The sequence below is a fragment of the Epinephelus moara genome, chromosome 20 (assembly GCF_006386435.1).
Source record: "Epinephelus moara isolate mb chromosome 20, YSFRI_EMoa_1.0, whole genome shotgun sequence".
NCBI lineage: Eukaryota > Metazoa > Chordata > Actinopteri > Perciformes > Serranidae > Epinephelus > Epinephelus moara.
The window spans coordinates 40,429,793-40,444,941 of record NC_065525.1 but is presented as its reverse complement, the minus strand read 5'-3'; the positions used below and the strand labels follow the sequence as shown (position 1 = coordinate 40,444,941).

Below are 15,149 nucleotides of genomic sequence, written 5' to 3'. Positions count from 1 at the left end.
CAGATACCGTCTAATTCACAAAGCACGCGCAGAGGGTGAAATGCTCCACTAACTGCGCTGCCAAGAAGACTGTGTCTCGGTGCTCCGGTGTTATTTGCACGTATTTAAATGAGGTAATATGCATATATTTGGCGCAAAAATTGCCCCTTTCTATGCAAATGAGCCTCATTGATAAACAACGTCTAATTCACTAACACCAACGCTAATAGCCACACGCAGTTTGAGTGAAGTAAATAACGTCTTTAGAAAGCTGGTACAAACTGGGCGCTCCTCTGTGGAAGCCTCTCGCCCAGACTTTCCAGTGATCGTGGCAGCAGTGATCGTCTGTTAAATCAGTCTGTAAATAATATTTTGACATTATTATTATAATCATTATTACTTTAATGGCATCCGAAGATACTGATGCGTTGAACAGGTGACAGTCTGCGGTCGTTCTCAAAACGCACTTCTGTCACGCACTTCAAAAGCAACTTTCAACAATTTATTTTACGAAACGGGGGAAACAAACATGAACAAAAACGGTTCCATAATTCATATTAAATTCAAAGGATAACGAAAAAACAGCTACAAGTGAGAGGGCATAGTGATAAAGTGGTCAAACTTGGTCAAATCCACAGCCTCAACCCATCCCACACTGTTAGACTGACTCACCAGCAGACATCACTACATGAGGGGATACAGTATTCAGTACTTTGCCAAACAAAGTCTGCCATTGTTCTGCCACGGTGTTCTTGGCGCAAAGCCAGCATTTATACTTTGCCATGTGGCTAATTGCAATCAGGGGCATATCAGGGGCAAACTGCCCTCACCTGCCAAACTTTGTGGGCGTGTTTGCGCTGGTATATCATTAGCGCAATATCCTTTGTGAATAGGACGTAAAGACGGAGCAAACTGCGGGTGCAAGTGAAGTGCAATTCAAGGTGCTATCAGCGGTCGCAGTTCATTCTTTGTGAATTCGGCCCTCAGTGTGCAAAGGCCTTCAAAGATTAGCACATTAGCAGGGATGTAGCACAACATGGAGGTGAAAGCAGCGCTCTGTAATAAAAAATTTTTGTCTCTAAACTCAATGATTAATCCTGTAAAATAATCCTGATCTCAATATTGATCAAAATAATCATGATTATCATTTTGGCTATAATCGTTCAGCCACACTGCGCAGAAGGAAGCAAGCATCTACTGATGGACGAGAGCCTTGTGCTGGTGACAGCATGAGATATAAACATTAACGGCGTCCTCCTCAGCTGAGCTGTAATGTTAGCTCAGTGGTGCTAGGTGAGCTAGCAGTAGATGTACGCTCTCTTCTGGGTGTGGATACTGTTGGCAGGGGTAGTTTGTTGTAGTTATTCACACTGTGATACAGATCTGACTGAAAATCAGCCAAGTTTTCCTTCGAGTTTGTTCCTGAATAACTTCTTAAAAATAACTGGAAACATTCAATGCTCAGAGACTCGTTAAAAACAACGATAATAGTGAAACTCTGACTTTAAGAAGAAATGTTTCACTGATTAGTAAAATGTCTGAAGGGATCTGAACATCTGGAGCATGATAAAGTCAAATGGTATGACAGTGTGGGTACAGTAGAGACCACTGAATCATGACCATCGATCATCGGTGTAAGTCATGAAAGACGCCACTCTCTGAGGAAACACTGACGGCTCTTTAAAGACAGACATGTTGTTATAAACTGATCAGAGTATCAGATCAGCTCACATCTGTGGCTCCACACTCTCTTCAGATTTCTGGCCTTACAAAGTTACTATCTGGTTTGTTTTGGAACAAAAATGTCGCCCCCACCCCCGCTGATGTTCTGACACGCTACTCACATTTTTAACTGCCTGATAATGGAAAACCGAGCTACGATGGAGCTGCTACTAAATCATTTTAGCCTTGACTGATGTTACTGCTCAAACATCCAACACTGTCAGCTCTCACGCAGAATCACAACATGCACACTGTGTGTCATCCAGAGAAGATTCACCCACGATGAGAGGCTGCCAGAGGAACACCAGATGGTACCACAGGATGAAGACACTCGGCAGGAAGAGGCCAAAGGCAGAGACGCCAAGAGGTGACGGATCAGAAACTGTTAAAGACGACGTCTTCAGTACAGCAAAGAGTCGAGAGGGGCAGAGACGTTAATATTTGAGTCCAGCTTCCTCTGCAAAGAGTCGGCACTCTGTTGTTCAGCTGTCATTTTGGATTTTGAGGGTTAAAGGGGAACGACAACCATTTTCAAAATTCAAACATCTTCACTAGGACAGTTCAGAAATAGAAGTAACAACCTACATTGGTGAAGACATAAAGTGTGGAGCATACACAATGACAGATATTGTAGACGACACTAAAGTCCAGTTCAGACCAAAGATTGGAGACGAATTGAAACAAACACCTACTGTCAACGCTACGTTCTGTAAAGTTATAAAAAACCTGCCGGTTCACAGGAAGTGACCACCATGAGACGGTGTATCATCTCTAGTCAACAACTCTCTGTACTTCTGATCTGTAACGTTGACAGGAAGTGACAACGATGAGACGGTGTATCATCTCTAGTCAACAACTCTCTGTATTTCTGATCTGTAACATTTACAGGAAGTGACCACCATGAGACGGTGTATCATCTCAAGTCAACAGCTCTCTGTACTTCTGATCTGTAACACTGACAGGAAGTGACCACCATGAGACGGTGTATCATCTCAAGTCAACAGCTCTCTGTACTTCTGATCTGTAACGTTGACAGGAAGTGACCACCATGAGACGGTGTATCATCTCTAGTCAACAACTCCAGCGAACATGCTGTCTGTGGTCATTTTGACCAGCCTGATTTCCTGGTTCTTTTGCAGCCGTGAGCTGGCGCAGCAGAGGATCCGACTGGAGCGGCTGAGTCTGGAGCGGTAGAAGTGGAATCTCTGCGGGATTGCAGCTTGCAGCTTGTGACACTGAGAGAGAGGGAGGCCTGATGCTGGGATAATGTCTTGGTCTTGAAGCTGTGACAGCAGGAGTTCTGACTCATCTGATGGAGAACTGTAGCACTGACCAAGGCGAGTGCTCCTGTACCGACCACTCAAGGGATTAACCGCGATCCCTGGCAGCATATTGGTGTTGGGATCAAAGTCCTCCGGGGACTCTGGGTTTAAGTTGAGTCAGAGGATACAACACAAGATAAGAAAAGCATGAGCCATCTGCGACAGCTCTGCCTAAAATGTCGGTTGACGGCGGCAGAGGAGGGAGCAGATTTAAAATTTGCAGTAGCGTCCTGATTGGCTGATGGACATCGTGGTGAAGTTTGATTGGATAACTAGAGGAGTAAACACCCATAGTCAGCTGACTGGAGAAAGCAGTTGAAGGGACAGAATCTGTCACTTCTGGGAAGTTTCAAAAAGCCCTAACAGCTGATGAAGGCAGAGGCAGAGGGTCACACTATACACATTTAATAAATAATAATATGAACACAAGGAAACATGGGTATTTCCTGTCATTGGGGGGGCGGGGTCATGGATGGAACGATCCAGAGTTTGATGTCTGTGCCAAAGTGAAGTCTTTCCCTGAACTGGTTTCCCATCCTCACATCTATCACTGAGTTTATCCTCTGACTGAAGCTTCTGCCCTGCCTCAACCCGACTACTCTCTCAGGGCAGCGTGGACGCTGCTGGAGGACTTTATGTGCTGGTATTCGCACGGCAAATTTCTCCGGACTCTCAGCTCCCACAAGGTGTAAATCTGAGCGTCTAAGTCCTCAGCTGAGCTCTCAGCGGGCAGGAAGAGCCATGTTTAGAGGAGATGTTGAGAACACGTGAGGATCAGCTGTTGGGACTGTAAATCTTTGCAATTCAATTCAGAATCGATTCTCCATCAAAAACTAGAGAGGAGGCAGCACATGTCAGCTCGTACTCCAGTACACTTCATTAGTGTTCGTACAAAGATATTTTTCCTTCTGCATGAGACTGACGTCTTTACATCCTCTGAATTTTCTGTCCTTAAAGAAAAGTGTCTGAGAGCAGAGAAACTTCAGATTGATAATGATGATTCAACACCTGATTTGTGCCAATGGGCCACCGTATCCATTATAAACAATTAACAATACGAGTCATTGCTGACATCTGTAGATTTTAACATTATTTATTTGTTCAATGGACGACAGGGGAACATGTATTTATGAATCGTAGCTGGTGTTAAACCAAAATATGTGTTTTACATTTACAACTAAAAGAGAACAAGAAACATTTTAAACTTTGCTTCCTCCAGTGAACTGTCTTTATGATGAACATCCTCCAGCAGCAGCTGTCACTCAGCCACAATGACTCACTGATGTTACTGACTGCTCTGAGAGGGAGGAGACAAACTAGAAAAAGTCATTAAAAAGTCTATGTAATGTTAATCAACACACACCACTCTGCTTCCTCATTAATTTTAGTCTGAATTAAAGCTGGGGGAGGCATTTTAACTTTGGTGTCAAAGGGCAAACATCCCATAATAAACTCTGATCACTGTAAATGAAGTGGACTGCTAACAGGAGCTAACAGGAGCTAACAGGAGATAACAGGAGCGAACAGGGGCTAACAGGAGCCGATGCCTCACAGCTTCAGCTTCAGGTTCATGTTTATGTAGCTAACGTTAGCTATAGCCTCCAATCACAGCGTGTCCTTGGCCTCAGTCCCTGCCCCTACAGACCACCTCACGAGGAGGAGGGCGGTCAGCAGCTGCAGAGACTGGCCCCTGGTCAGTCGACCCCAGCTCAGAGGAACTGGACAGCCCCAACTCCCCGCCGAAGAAAACTTTCTGTTGCTGCTGTTACACAGGTTAGACCACCCACTGTGACACCCACCGCTGAAGGGTCTGTGGTGGCCAAATCTGAGCAGCTACAGCTGCCGACTGAGAGTCCATCTCCAGAGCTGCTGCCTGCTCTCCTCCTGCAGAGGAAGTCTACAGCAGCTGGAGCGAGGTGAAGGGAGCGCGAGGTGGCTGCAGGTAATTCTGGTCTCATTTGTCGTCAGGTAATCAGAGACAGAGCCGGGTGAGGAGGGGCTGAGTCCATGTGCTGCTCACAACTCTACAATGACAGAAGATTGAATATATCAACATTGAGTTACTGTATGACACGTGTGCATCAGGCCCCCAGGAAGTGAGCCGAGTCCATCACGTGATGCTCTGCAGAAGAAAAGACAGGGTTTGGATTTACACTCTTATGGGAAGCAAACATTGGCATCCTGGGTGACAGTCATTGGTTGTGACCCATCCATCCCTGCAGCTCACCCTAGTGAGATTTTAGCCACCTTAACTTTAGTTGTTGTCCTGCTGTGTTTCCCCCTGATACTGCTGCACGCGGTTAAACAATGACAGCGACTGGCTATCGCATCATGCCAACGTGAGAGGACGACTTTTTGGTTGGTGTGTGACCAGGTTGAAAGAGGAGCGTCTGTATTTTTTAAGGAATTGAAAATCAACCCTCTGGATTTCTAAATGCCCCAACATACTGTAAAACCTGGATACGACCCAAACCGTCTTGTCGCTCCTCCTCTTCCTCACTCTGTGAGATGTTGATGTTTTATTTTCATATTAGAGGCTGAAATTTAATCCCATTAAGGCTGCAGTCATCTGCAGGCCTGTCGTACATGTGTAAATAATAATAAACTATATTTGTATCTCACCCTTCACACACTGATCACAGCTCGGACAACTTTACATCAGTGTGTGTGTGTGTGTGTGTGTGTGTGTGTGTGTGTGTGTGTGTGTGTATGAATCTATAAATAAACAGCTACAGTTCAGGCCGCTCTGTTGTTCCTGTCCAGTCATGAATTCGTGGAACGTTGTCGTCCCCTTGGGTAAATTGATGTTTTCCACCTGTGAGTGGTAAATATCTGATCCTGGATTTTTCCACACAAAACAACACCAACTGTGATTTTCCGTTGTTTGGAGAGGAAGTTAAAGGAATGTTTGGGCCTCACATTCAGACAAGTGCATATCGCTCAGTGGATTTCCAGGGAGGATTCTCTTTCAGAGCGCCGTTACATACCAGAGCAGCAGAGTTCAGTCCTGACTCGATCTCTGTACTATTAAAACCCTGAATCAAGCCTGCAGCTATAAATAGACCCTGAATATCTAATAATATCACATGATGGGAAGCTGCCAATGTTGAGCTCACATCGTGCTCCACTGACCCCCGACTGTGGAAATCAACCTCATCCGTCCTCCAACCAAACACCACACTGTCTTCATTTCATGTAACGTTAAAGCTTTTCTTCTTACAGCAACAATTCAGGATGGAAAACATATATCGGCCTTTAAATATGGACACACAGACGCACTGATCAAAGATCACAGTGACCACCTGCAGCTGGACGGACGGACACATTCATGAGTTCATTGTGTTTTGTAATTATGAAATTCTGCAGTACAAGGGCTCTAATTTAAGAACGGGAAGGTTCGTGTTAAAACACAGATCACTGAATCATCTTTTTGGCCCGGGCAGTGTGCTGTGTCGTTGCCATGACGCCACTGTGTTTATCTCTTCAAAGCATCCAGATGCATTACTCACAGGTTTCTATAGAGCCATCAAACCTCTCTGTGCCACTGTGTTCTGTAGAGTCCAATCAAAACACACCTGACGTTGGCACAATGCTTATAGAAACGCAGCCTGAGGACATGATGAGGATGATGATGATTGCAGGGGCTGGTCGTGGATGTCATGTGGGCTGGGATTGCATCAGCTCTGTGCAGGTCAACACAAGTTGGAGGCAAAAGATTTATTACTAACTGGGAAGGACTTCCAGTACTTTGAATCTGTCAGCTGTCACTTCAGTTCATCGAAGGATGATTATCTAACTGTACGAAGGTCGTACTTCATCTCAGGGCGCCGTCACAGCTGATCTGTTGCTACCGCTCAACATAGTGCCAACAGTGAGCCGTTAATCTCACATCGACGCTGTAACGGCTCAATTCTGTGGTTAAACCTGTTAATAACTGTTCGGTAACGTTAGCCATGTGATGCTAACAGTTAGCTCCGTCACTGTGTGACTCTGTCCCAGCCTCAGAGCTGTGGTCCTGCAGCAGCCTCATGATAAACACAGACAGAGACTCAGCGTCACATTCACAGTAAAGTTGCGGTGATTGGACTGAATTTTGGGGTTTTGGGTGTGACATCAGACATTTCCTCCAATATTTCACCAGATGTTCTGGGCTGATCTCAGGTTGATTATTAGTCGTATAGCTCTGGGTATACAGCAACCACTACCACCAGTTTCTCCTCCATTGTTTACCAACTGTAAACTTGTTGTCATGACCACCACAAAAGGCCCACCTCTCAAATCATCCCATTGGACAAAGGGTAAAAATCAGAGATGACGTGGGCCGTTTTTCTGATCTGAGTTTTATCAACTCGAAGAGTTCAGAGCGCTCCGGCCAAAACGGCAGACATGTAGAGCGCAGAAACACGAGGGGTGTAGCAACTCAAAAACAGCGAGCAAAAGACCTTTAAAATCTTTGCTCTGCTCAGTCTGAAGGAAACATTTGACTTCTGGAAGAATCTAACACTTACAACATGACATTTCACTGAGAAAATACGGTGAAGGGGTCAAAATCAGAGCAAACCTCCAGTAGCAGCAGATCTGAAACTCTGTGGTTTCTGGACATGCCTCAGTACCTCTACCACCTCACCTGAGTCGAGGTAAACTCTGAGTCTTGAGATGAACTTTGAGGCCAACTGATGAATAGATTTTAAAAATAAAATATATTTTATAAATCAGGATCGGTGAGTTTTCAGGGTTGATACTCAAACTCTACATGAAGTTTAATCTTCATTGAAAACATTTCTAAACTACAGAATGTTTTGTTCTTTTGATGCCTCTCAATTTCTCATATCTTTGTGAAAAACAAGGACGACCTAATTAATGCTGTTAATCTTTTACACATGCAGAACACACTGTTCTTGTTTATAATGCTTGGACACAACTACCGGTGCCCTTAAGTAGCACTCAGGATGATTGAAGTGGTCATCTGGAAGTGCATGAGTTCAGTAAAAAGCACATGTTCCGTCCTTAAAGTTTCACAGTGCATGAGGTTACCACAACAACACAGTGCTAATTTAAATGTACTTAACCTTTTGTAACGATTGAAAATCACAGATGGCTGAGTCACACTGAACCTCAGCCGTCCAAAAACACATCTCCTTTAGAATTAATTCAGCGATTAACAACAAGCACACCCAACTTAACTGCCTTACAGCACGCAGGGCCAGTGAACGCACCCTCAGGACTCCCAACACGACCATTATTCAAGACAAATATTTAAAGAAGAGACAAAAGAAGAAGAAGACAGAGCACAACATGAGTCTTTAAGAGAGGAAAACATTTTAGGTCAACTTACAAAAAACAGAAATGCACAAAACCAAAGACTGAAAACTTTACTCAAAGAAAAGAGTTGATTTAAATCAGAATTATGATTCATACCAAGTGATAACCATCAGTCAGGCCGTTTTAGGGACTGCTGACTCAATTCTAATCTCTGCATGTTTGTGGTTTGCCTGTCTACATGTGGGGTGGACGGGGTTGACATGAACTGTCCCACAGTCCCTCCCACTGGGTCTGGCATTCAGGTACAGCTCCCTCCCTCCTTCTATAAAGCCTCTCATGTTAGCAGTGTAAACGTCAGACTTCCACTCATGGTAAACTCTTTACAACACTCACAGTACACAACACATTCGGATGTGCATCACAACCTCTCCACATTAACTACAGCCTGAGGTAAGTGACTTTTTCTACATTTATAAATAAAGATTAGTTTTTAGGAGACCATCCAGAAGTCTTCAGGTATTTCAGGATGTTAACTGATATCATGTGAAATTTGTGATTTGAGTTTAAAGGACTCAGAGCTGAGAAAAGATTTTGATTTTTGTATTCAGTGATTTTAGGGGAATACTAACAGCTGGATGTGTCTTTAATAACCTGCCTCATATTGATCTGTAATTAACAAACTGTTCTCAGTGTTGTCTTAAACTGATCCATCACCAGCTGAGAGTTAACCTCCTGCTGTTTCATTTTCTGTATCTGACCCTCTGGCAGCTCGCAGTCAGAATGAGATTAGCCGTGCACACCGTCATCTGCTGCTGCGTTTTCACCACCGTCCTGCCACTGGTGAAAGGTGCCACAGGGGAGCTCAACACCAGCCTGAAAAAAAGGTGAGCTGCCTGATCAACGAGCATGGCGAGAACATTGTGTTCATTCACCAGAGAAAGCCTCGTCTTTCTGCCCTCTAACATTTAAATCAGGAGCTGGTCCTTCATGACACCAGAGATGTTTTAATCAAGTTAGTAAACGACAACAAGTGAGTAAAATATAATGGTAAAGGTTTCAGTTTGGTTACAGCTCCACAGATACTGGACCTTTTGAAGCGGACACTGAGATGAGTCAGAACACATGTTTAATGTGGATATTTATGTGACAGAATGGAGATTAAAATATGTTGTGAAAGGTTTTTTACAACTGCAAAATAAACTGTTCTCCAGTGGACAAACTGTGTGACAGAGACAGTGTACCTGATGATCTCAACATGTCCTCTTCACCACATGTCTTGTCCCTCATTAGACAGATATTCTGATAATGATAATCTGTGATCTGATTTTTCATTTTGGCAGATTTGTCGGTCCATGTTTGCCTCTTGAGCTCTACTAACATCTTATATTTCAGATGTGTGATGAAGCTGTGTTGCACTGATATTATTAGGGATGCACGATAATATCTGCACGTCATTGTATGCACACACATATATATACATATATATATATATATATTTTTAATTAAAGAGAGATGAGTGGTTGCTCTGTATAAATAAATATACATTAAAACTTTGTGTCAGGAGCTCATGGAGAACAGGAAACCACAAGATACAAAGGAAGGCGATCCAGGCGCGTCAAATATATAGACAACTAGAAGAAAGCATTAAAAAGCCTTTATAGTAGTGGGTAAATCATTAAAAGAGCCAACATGTTTGGACCACTGCAGATCTTTAAAGTCGAGTTTTTACACCCGTTTTACACATTTCTTAAACCAACACAAAGTTAAAAACCCTGAGAAAACAAAAGGCTGTGAATTATTATTTTCCTCAGGGCTTTTCACATTTTAAAAGGAAACTTTCTTCGTAAATCACACAATGAAACAAACAGTACTACACACTGCAAACACTACTACATGATCCTAAATCCAGGTGTTACATATGCAGGCCTATATAATGAAAAAGCATATAAAAATAAAGATAAACCAGGTTCAAGCAAACAGAAAAATGACGTTTATTCAGTCAGAGGATTTGGGGAATAGAGTTGTATAATTTTCCATGATTTATGGATATGTCGATATCAGTATCTGTTATCGGCCATGTGAGTTGTTATATATCGGCGTATCAGATATTGGCAAAAGATCCAGTATGGCGCATCCCTAGATATGATCACTTTATATATCTGTCTGTGTACATCAGTGTCACCTTCGTCTTTCACCTCCTCCTCTGTTCTCTGCGGCAGGTTCAGAGTTTGGCTGCACAGTCGTATGAAGCGAGAGCTGTGCTTAGACAGCTCAGAGATCGCTGACGAGCAGCACCTCCACCTCCACGCTGGACAACAACAGGACGAGAATGTGAAAACTGACCCATCTCTGTCCAGGTGAGCTGCACTGTGAGGGTACTCTACCTTTATAAGACAGGTGACAGTGTGGAGACGGAGAGGAAACGTGGGGAGGGAAACGAGCTGGGATCAAACCAAAGGCATCGTGATAATATCATTAGGCTCCAAAGACCCCCAAGGCTCTGCAATTATTAACATCCTTCTCCAGACTTTATTTAAAAGTACAACCTTTTCCACCAAAACTAGCACTAACCACGAGTATATGGGTTTTGTAAACACAGGAAAACTGGATAAAAATAGATGACAGACCAGTTTGTCTTTCTGTTCTTTGTTCTGGTGCGTTACATTAGACGTCACAGACAGACTGAAAACAGGTCAGTAAACAGCAGAGAGCAGCACGGAGGCCAGTGAAGATGTTACCATGGTTATTTTGATGTCTGAGTGCTGCTTGGTCAGGGACAAAGCTCAATACACTATCATGATATTTTTGTGTGCTAATATCGTATCATCACACAGCACCAAGTATTGATCTTTTTATTATATAAATTATTAATATGACAAATACTAACTTTAGGTAGCCGACTAGAATAATATGATCAGTTGCTTTTTCAGTTTGGTGCAAAACAAAGTGTCTGAAGTGATGAACAGACAGAAAACATCTTATCAGATAAAACAGATGCTGACAAAGTTTTTCTTCAGGGACATAATTTACAGCTGTAAAAAGGTAGAAAATCACAATATATTTTATCCCAATAAAATTTTATTGTGACGTAAGTATCGTGGTAATATCTTATGGACCCACTGGTGATTCCCACCTCCACTGTGAAGGCGGAGACAGACGGTATTTTGTGGCGGTGGGTCACTGCATCCCGCTGGTAAAGGGGCTGAAATTAGCGCATTCACCCGGGTGTTGTATTTCCATCACTGTTGATCAGAGCCAATCAGAGCTGATAAATACCTGTGACTGCTGTGCGTGTCATCGACACAGGGCGATACACAGCAGCAGTCACAAGATGGCAGACTGCACTGATTACACAGAGATATTCTGAGTGGAGAACTTTAAGTGTTTCAGATGCTGCCTGATATTACAGGAGTCAGAAATCCAAACGAAATGTCCACCATGTGAGAAACGACAGACACAGTAACTGAGACCTGTGGACGATCCGTCCTGTATCGCTCTGATAAACTGACATGAATTCAGATAAACCCTGATTTCTAGTTTGATTTAAACTGTCAACATGCTGAAAACTGTCTGAAAACAGAACCTGAATATTTCCTGTCCTATTCCAGCTCTGAGCTGAACATCAGACGGAGGAGGTCGACATCAGCCAAATCATCCGGCTGCTTCCTCGTCACATGTGCATACCACGACCTGCTCCACCGACTGCACCAGATCACCAACAAGGACAGAGAGCCCAATGCTCCAGAGAAGAAGATGGGCTCGTCAGGCTACGGTCGCCGCCGTCGCTCACTCCTGGATGTCACTCAGCTCGCCCTCCAGACAGGAAGACAAAGACGGAGCACTGAAGCCGGTCAGCGAGCCCGCAGACACAAAAGCACACGCACAGTGGCCTAAAGACAGGCATAGGGAGGCAAAGCCTTGTTGGGGTTATTTGCTCTCAGCAGATCAAGATAAGTTTCCTCAGAGGTTTGATTCCACAGATTTAAGATCCATCAGAGGAAGATCTGCTCAGGTCACTCTGGACCAAAACCACATCCCACTAATAGATTTGTGTGCATGCTTTAGGTGCAGCTTCAGATTGTGATTTATGGATGAATTCAAGTCAAACCTGCGCGACTTGACAAGAATGTCCGTCTCTTCTTCAGCTTCCAAAGAGATCTCTGCAGCTGAGACACAATGCCTGAAGATCTTCTCTGAATTACCCACGAGCTGAAGAGGAAGTGAGGCCGTGGCCCGGAGGAGTTTTCTGACTTTACTGGAGCCCAAACTGCCAGAAACCCACTCGCAGGAACCCTTTACTAGAGAAGAACTGGACGTGTTGGACTGTGTGTGAAGTGCAATTTAAACTAAATGTACTATGATATTAAAATATATAATTATCAGCTTGTATATAAGGACTTATAAAGCTACCTTATATTTAACCCTCTGAGACCCACCGGGCCGACACTCCTGTCTTTCTATAGAGGGCTGAGTGAAACTAGAGGACCTAATGAATCCAGTGGTACCAACCATGCTCTGCTATCTTCTCACAGAGGGGGCTAAATAATGCTCCAAATTAGACTAAATTTTGGCGAGGGACAAACAACATGGGTCCTGTAGGTCACCATGAGTCTCCCTGTTACAGACATGAACTTTTTATGCTCTGCAGTGTGGAGCACAAACTGTGCACTTCTTATCGTGCAGTATAAATGTGCTATTTTTGCCTTTTATATTTGAATATTTCTGCACGCTGAGGTCCATAAACAGTCTCAGAATTACATGAATCGGGTCTGTCTGTAAAGCTGAGACTCTGGTGGATTTAATGAGCATAGTTTTATTCATGTGTGATGGTGTTAGTCCCCACAGCAGCTATTTCATTCATCTCATTTCTTTAAACTGAACCTCACTGTTTAAAATGACCTATAGTGACCTCTGGGATAATCACAGCCTCATGAAACTTCACAGACACAAACTAGAAACCTCGAACATTCAGATGTTTGGCTTTCATAGGTTTACTGACAATAAGAGGGGGTTTCTGAGCAGTTTACAGGACAGAAGTGTTCACCATCCAATTGCTGACAAAAGCCAGTTTTTACAGAAAACTGCAAATGTCAAAAGTTTTTGAATCCAAATCACAACACTGATTTTTCTGTGTTGTTTGTTACAGATTTGGTGTCTTAATGTGGGATTCTGGGGGGATTTTTGACCATTTTTGTCAATTCATCGAGAGATAAAACATGCTTACATTTAGCACCCAAACTGTGGAACAAATTGCTGCATCAACTTATGAGACATAAACGAGAGAATGTTCGTCATATATTTCCATCACAATGATCTGAGCCCTTCTACACTCTACACCTTTAAAATCTGAACAGGCGTCAAACAGAAACACAACGTTTATTACAGATTTATGACAGCTCACAGTGCTGAGCTACCACTTCTGTGATAACTCCCCCTAAAGATCCCCGTCCCCCCTGAAAAAGACAAAGCTGGGTCTGTGTTGGTCTCAGAGGGTTCAACATACATGTAACTATATTTTTTATACCGCCAAAACTCATATTAAACATGTCACTTTTTATATTTGTTAACTTCAGTGAAGTCTGTATCTTAACTGTGTAAATAATCGTGTACTCGTCATGATATCACTGAGTTATATTTTTGTACCATTACTGTGATGATTCTACGTTATTGGAACTTAATCAAGATGTTTTGAAGATGTTAGTTTGATGGTGAAAGTCTTAAAAACAGTGTCATCATGTAGTTTGTGGACTCTGGATGCCACAGAGAGACGGAGAGCCTGAAGGAGAACAGACCGACGAGCCGACTGAAGTGCTGTGCTGCCATCTAGCTTCACCGTCTGATACAACTCAGCACTGACTGTGGGTCTGCTTCATGTTTCATCTTTAAAAACTTTTAGTTTGAAATGTATCTGCTTCTTTATTTGAATGTAATAAATCCTAATTTAGTCCTGATTCAGCTGCAGTGAGCTGACGTGGTGTTAGGTAACGTGATTGATGCCTTGTTGTGGTGAAACTGTAATAGTTTTCATCTGGCTGCGACATCCTCGTCTCTGAAATAAATGAACTAATGCAACAATGAAAAGAAGCATCTTTGATGTTATTTGGTGGCCTGGTATCAAATATTCTGCCTGTGCACATGTGTGCTGTGGTTTTATGATGGCATGTGTAGTAAAACATGATTACATTTAAGAAGTCCACGCTGGGGTACATTCCTTTCTAAAAATAATATTTATCAGCTGCACTCTCTCACAGAAACACATGCACTCAGACTAAATTTATCTCGGGTCAACGTGTTCCTAAAATTGTGTAATCAAAGCATTTCAGAGAAATTAATTAGCTTTCAGTGAAGAATTTAAGTGTTGATGAAGAAAGAGGAACAGAGTGCTCCTCTTCAGATCAGGAACACTCAAATGAGAACTATTAATCACGGAGGAATGTGACCTCCTCTAACAGCGTGCAGCAGCGTGGTCACACTGTCCTCAAATTACAAACTATTTCACCATAAATCTGCTCATTTTCATCCAAACATCCCTCTGTGGAGTCAGCAGATTATTATACATAATTAACAGTTTAAAGGTCCCGTGTGTTGAGTTTAGAGGGATATATCTGTTATATTTATAACTGTGTTTTCTTTAGTGTTAAATCACCTGAAAATTAGATCTGTTGTGTTTATGTAACTTTATATTGAGCTGTTTATATGGTCACAGGGAGCCGGGCCTTCTCTGGACGTCATCAATCCTGCACACTGGGACCCTCATTTATGAAACGAGCAAACGACAGAGAACTGGGTGTACGGACGTTTCCATACAAAGCTCAGCATTTATAAACATGAACATGAGCAGAGGCTACGATCAGATCTCATGTT

At 43.0% G+C, this 15,149-nt stretch overlaps 1 protein-coding gene across 1 annotated transcript; it reads left to right on the top strand.

Moving 5' to 3' along the window:
- Window positions 1-8,625: 8,625 nt before the first annotated feature.
- Window positions 8,626-14,369, top strand: admb (adrenomedullin b). Its single transcript, XM_050073861.1, has 5 exons — window positions 8,626-8,735; window positions 9,054-9,169; window positions 10,505-10,642; window positions 11,894-12,135; window positions 12,431-14,369. The coding sequence occupies exons 2-5, from the start codon at window positions 9,066-9,068 to the stop codon at window positions 12,496-12,498; spliced, it is 552 nt and encodes a 183-aa protein (XP_049929818.1). The 5' UTR covers window positions 8,626-8,735; window positions 9,054-9,065; the 3' UTR covers window positions 12,499-14,369.
- The last annotated feature ends 780 nt before the right edge of the window (window positions 14,370-15,149 follow it).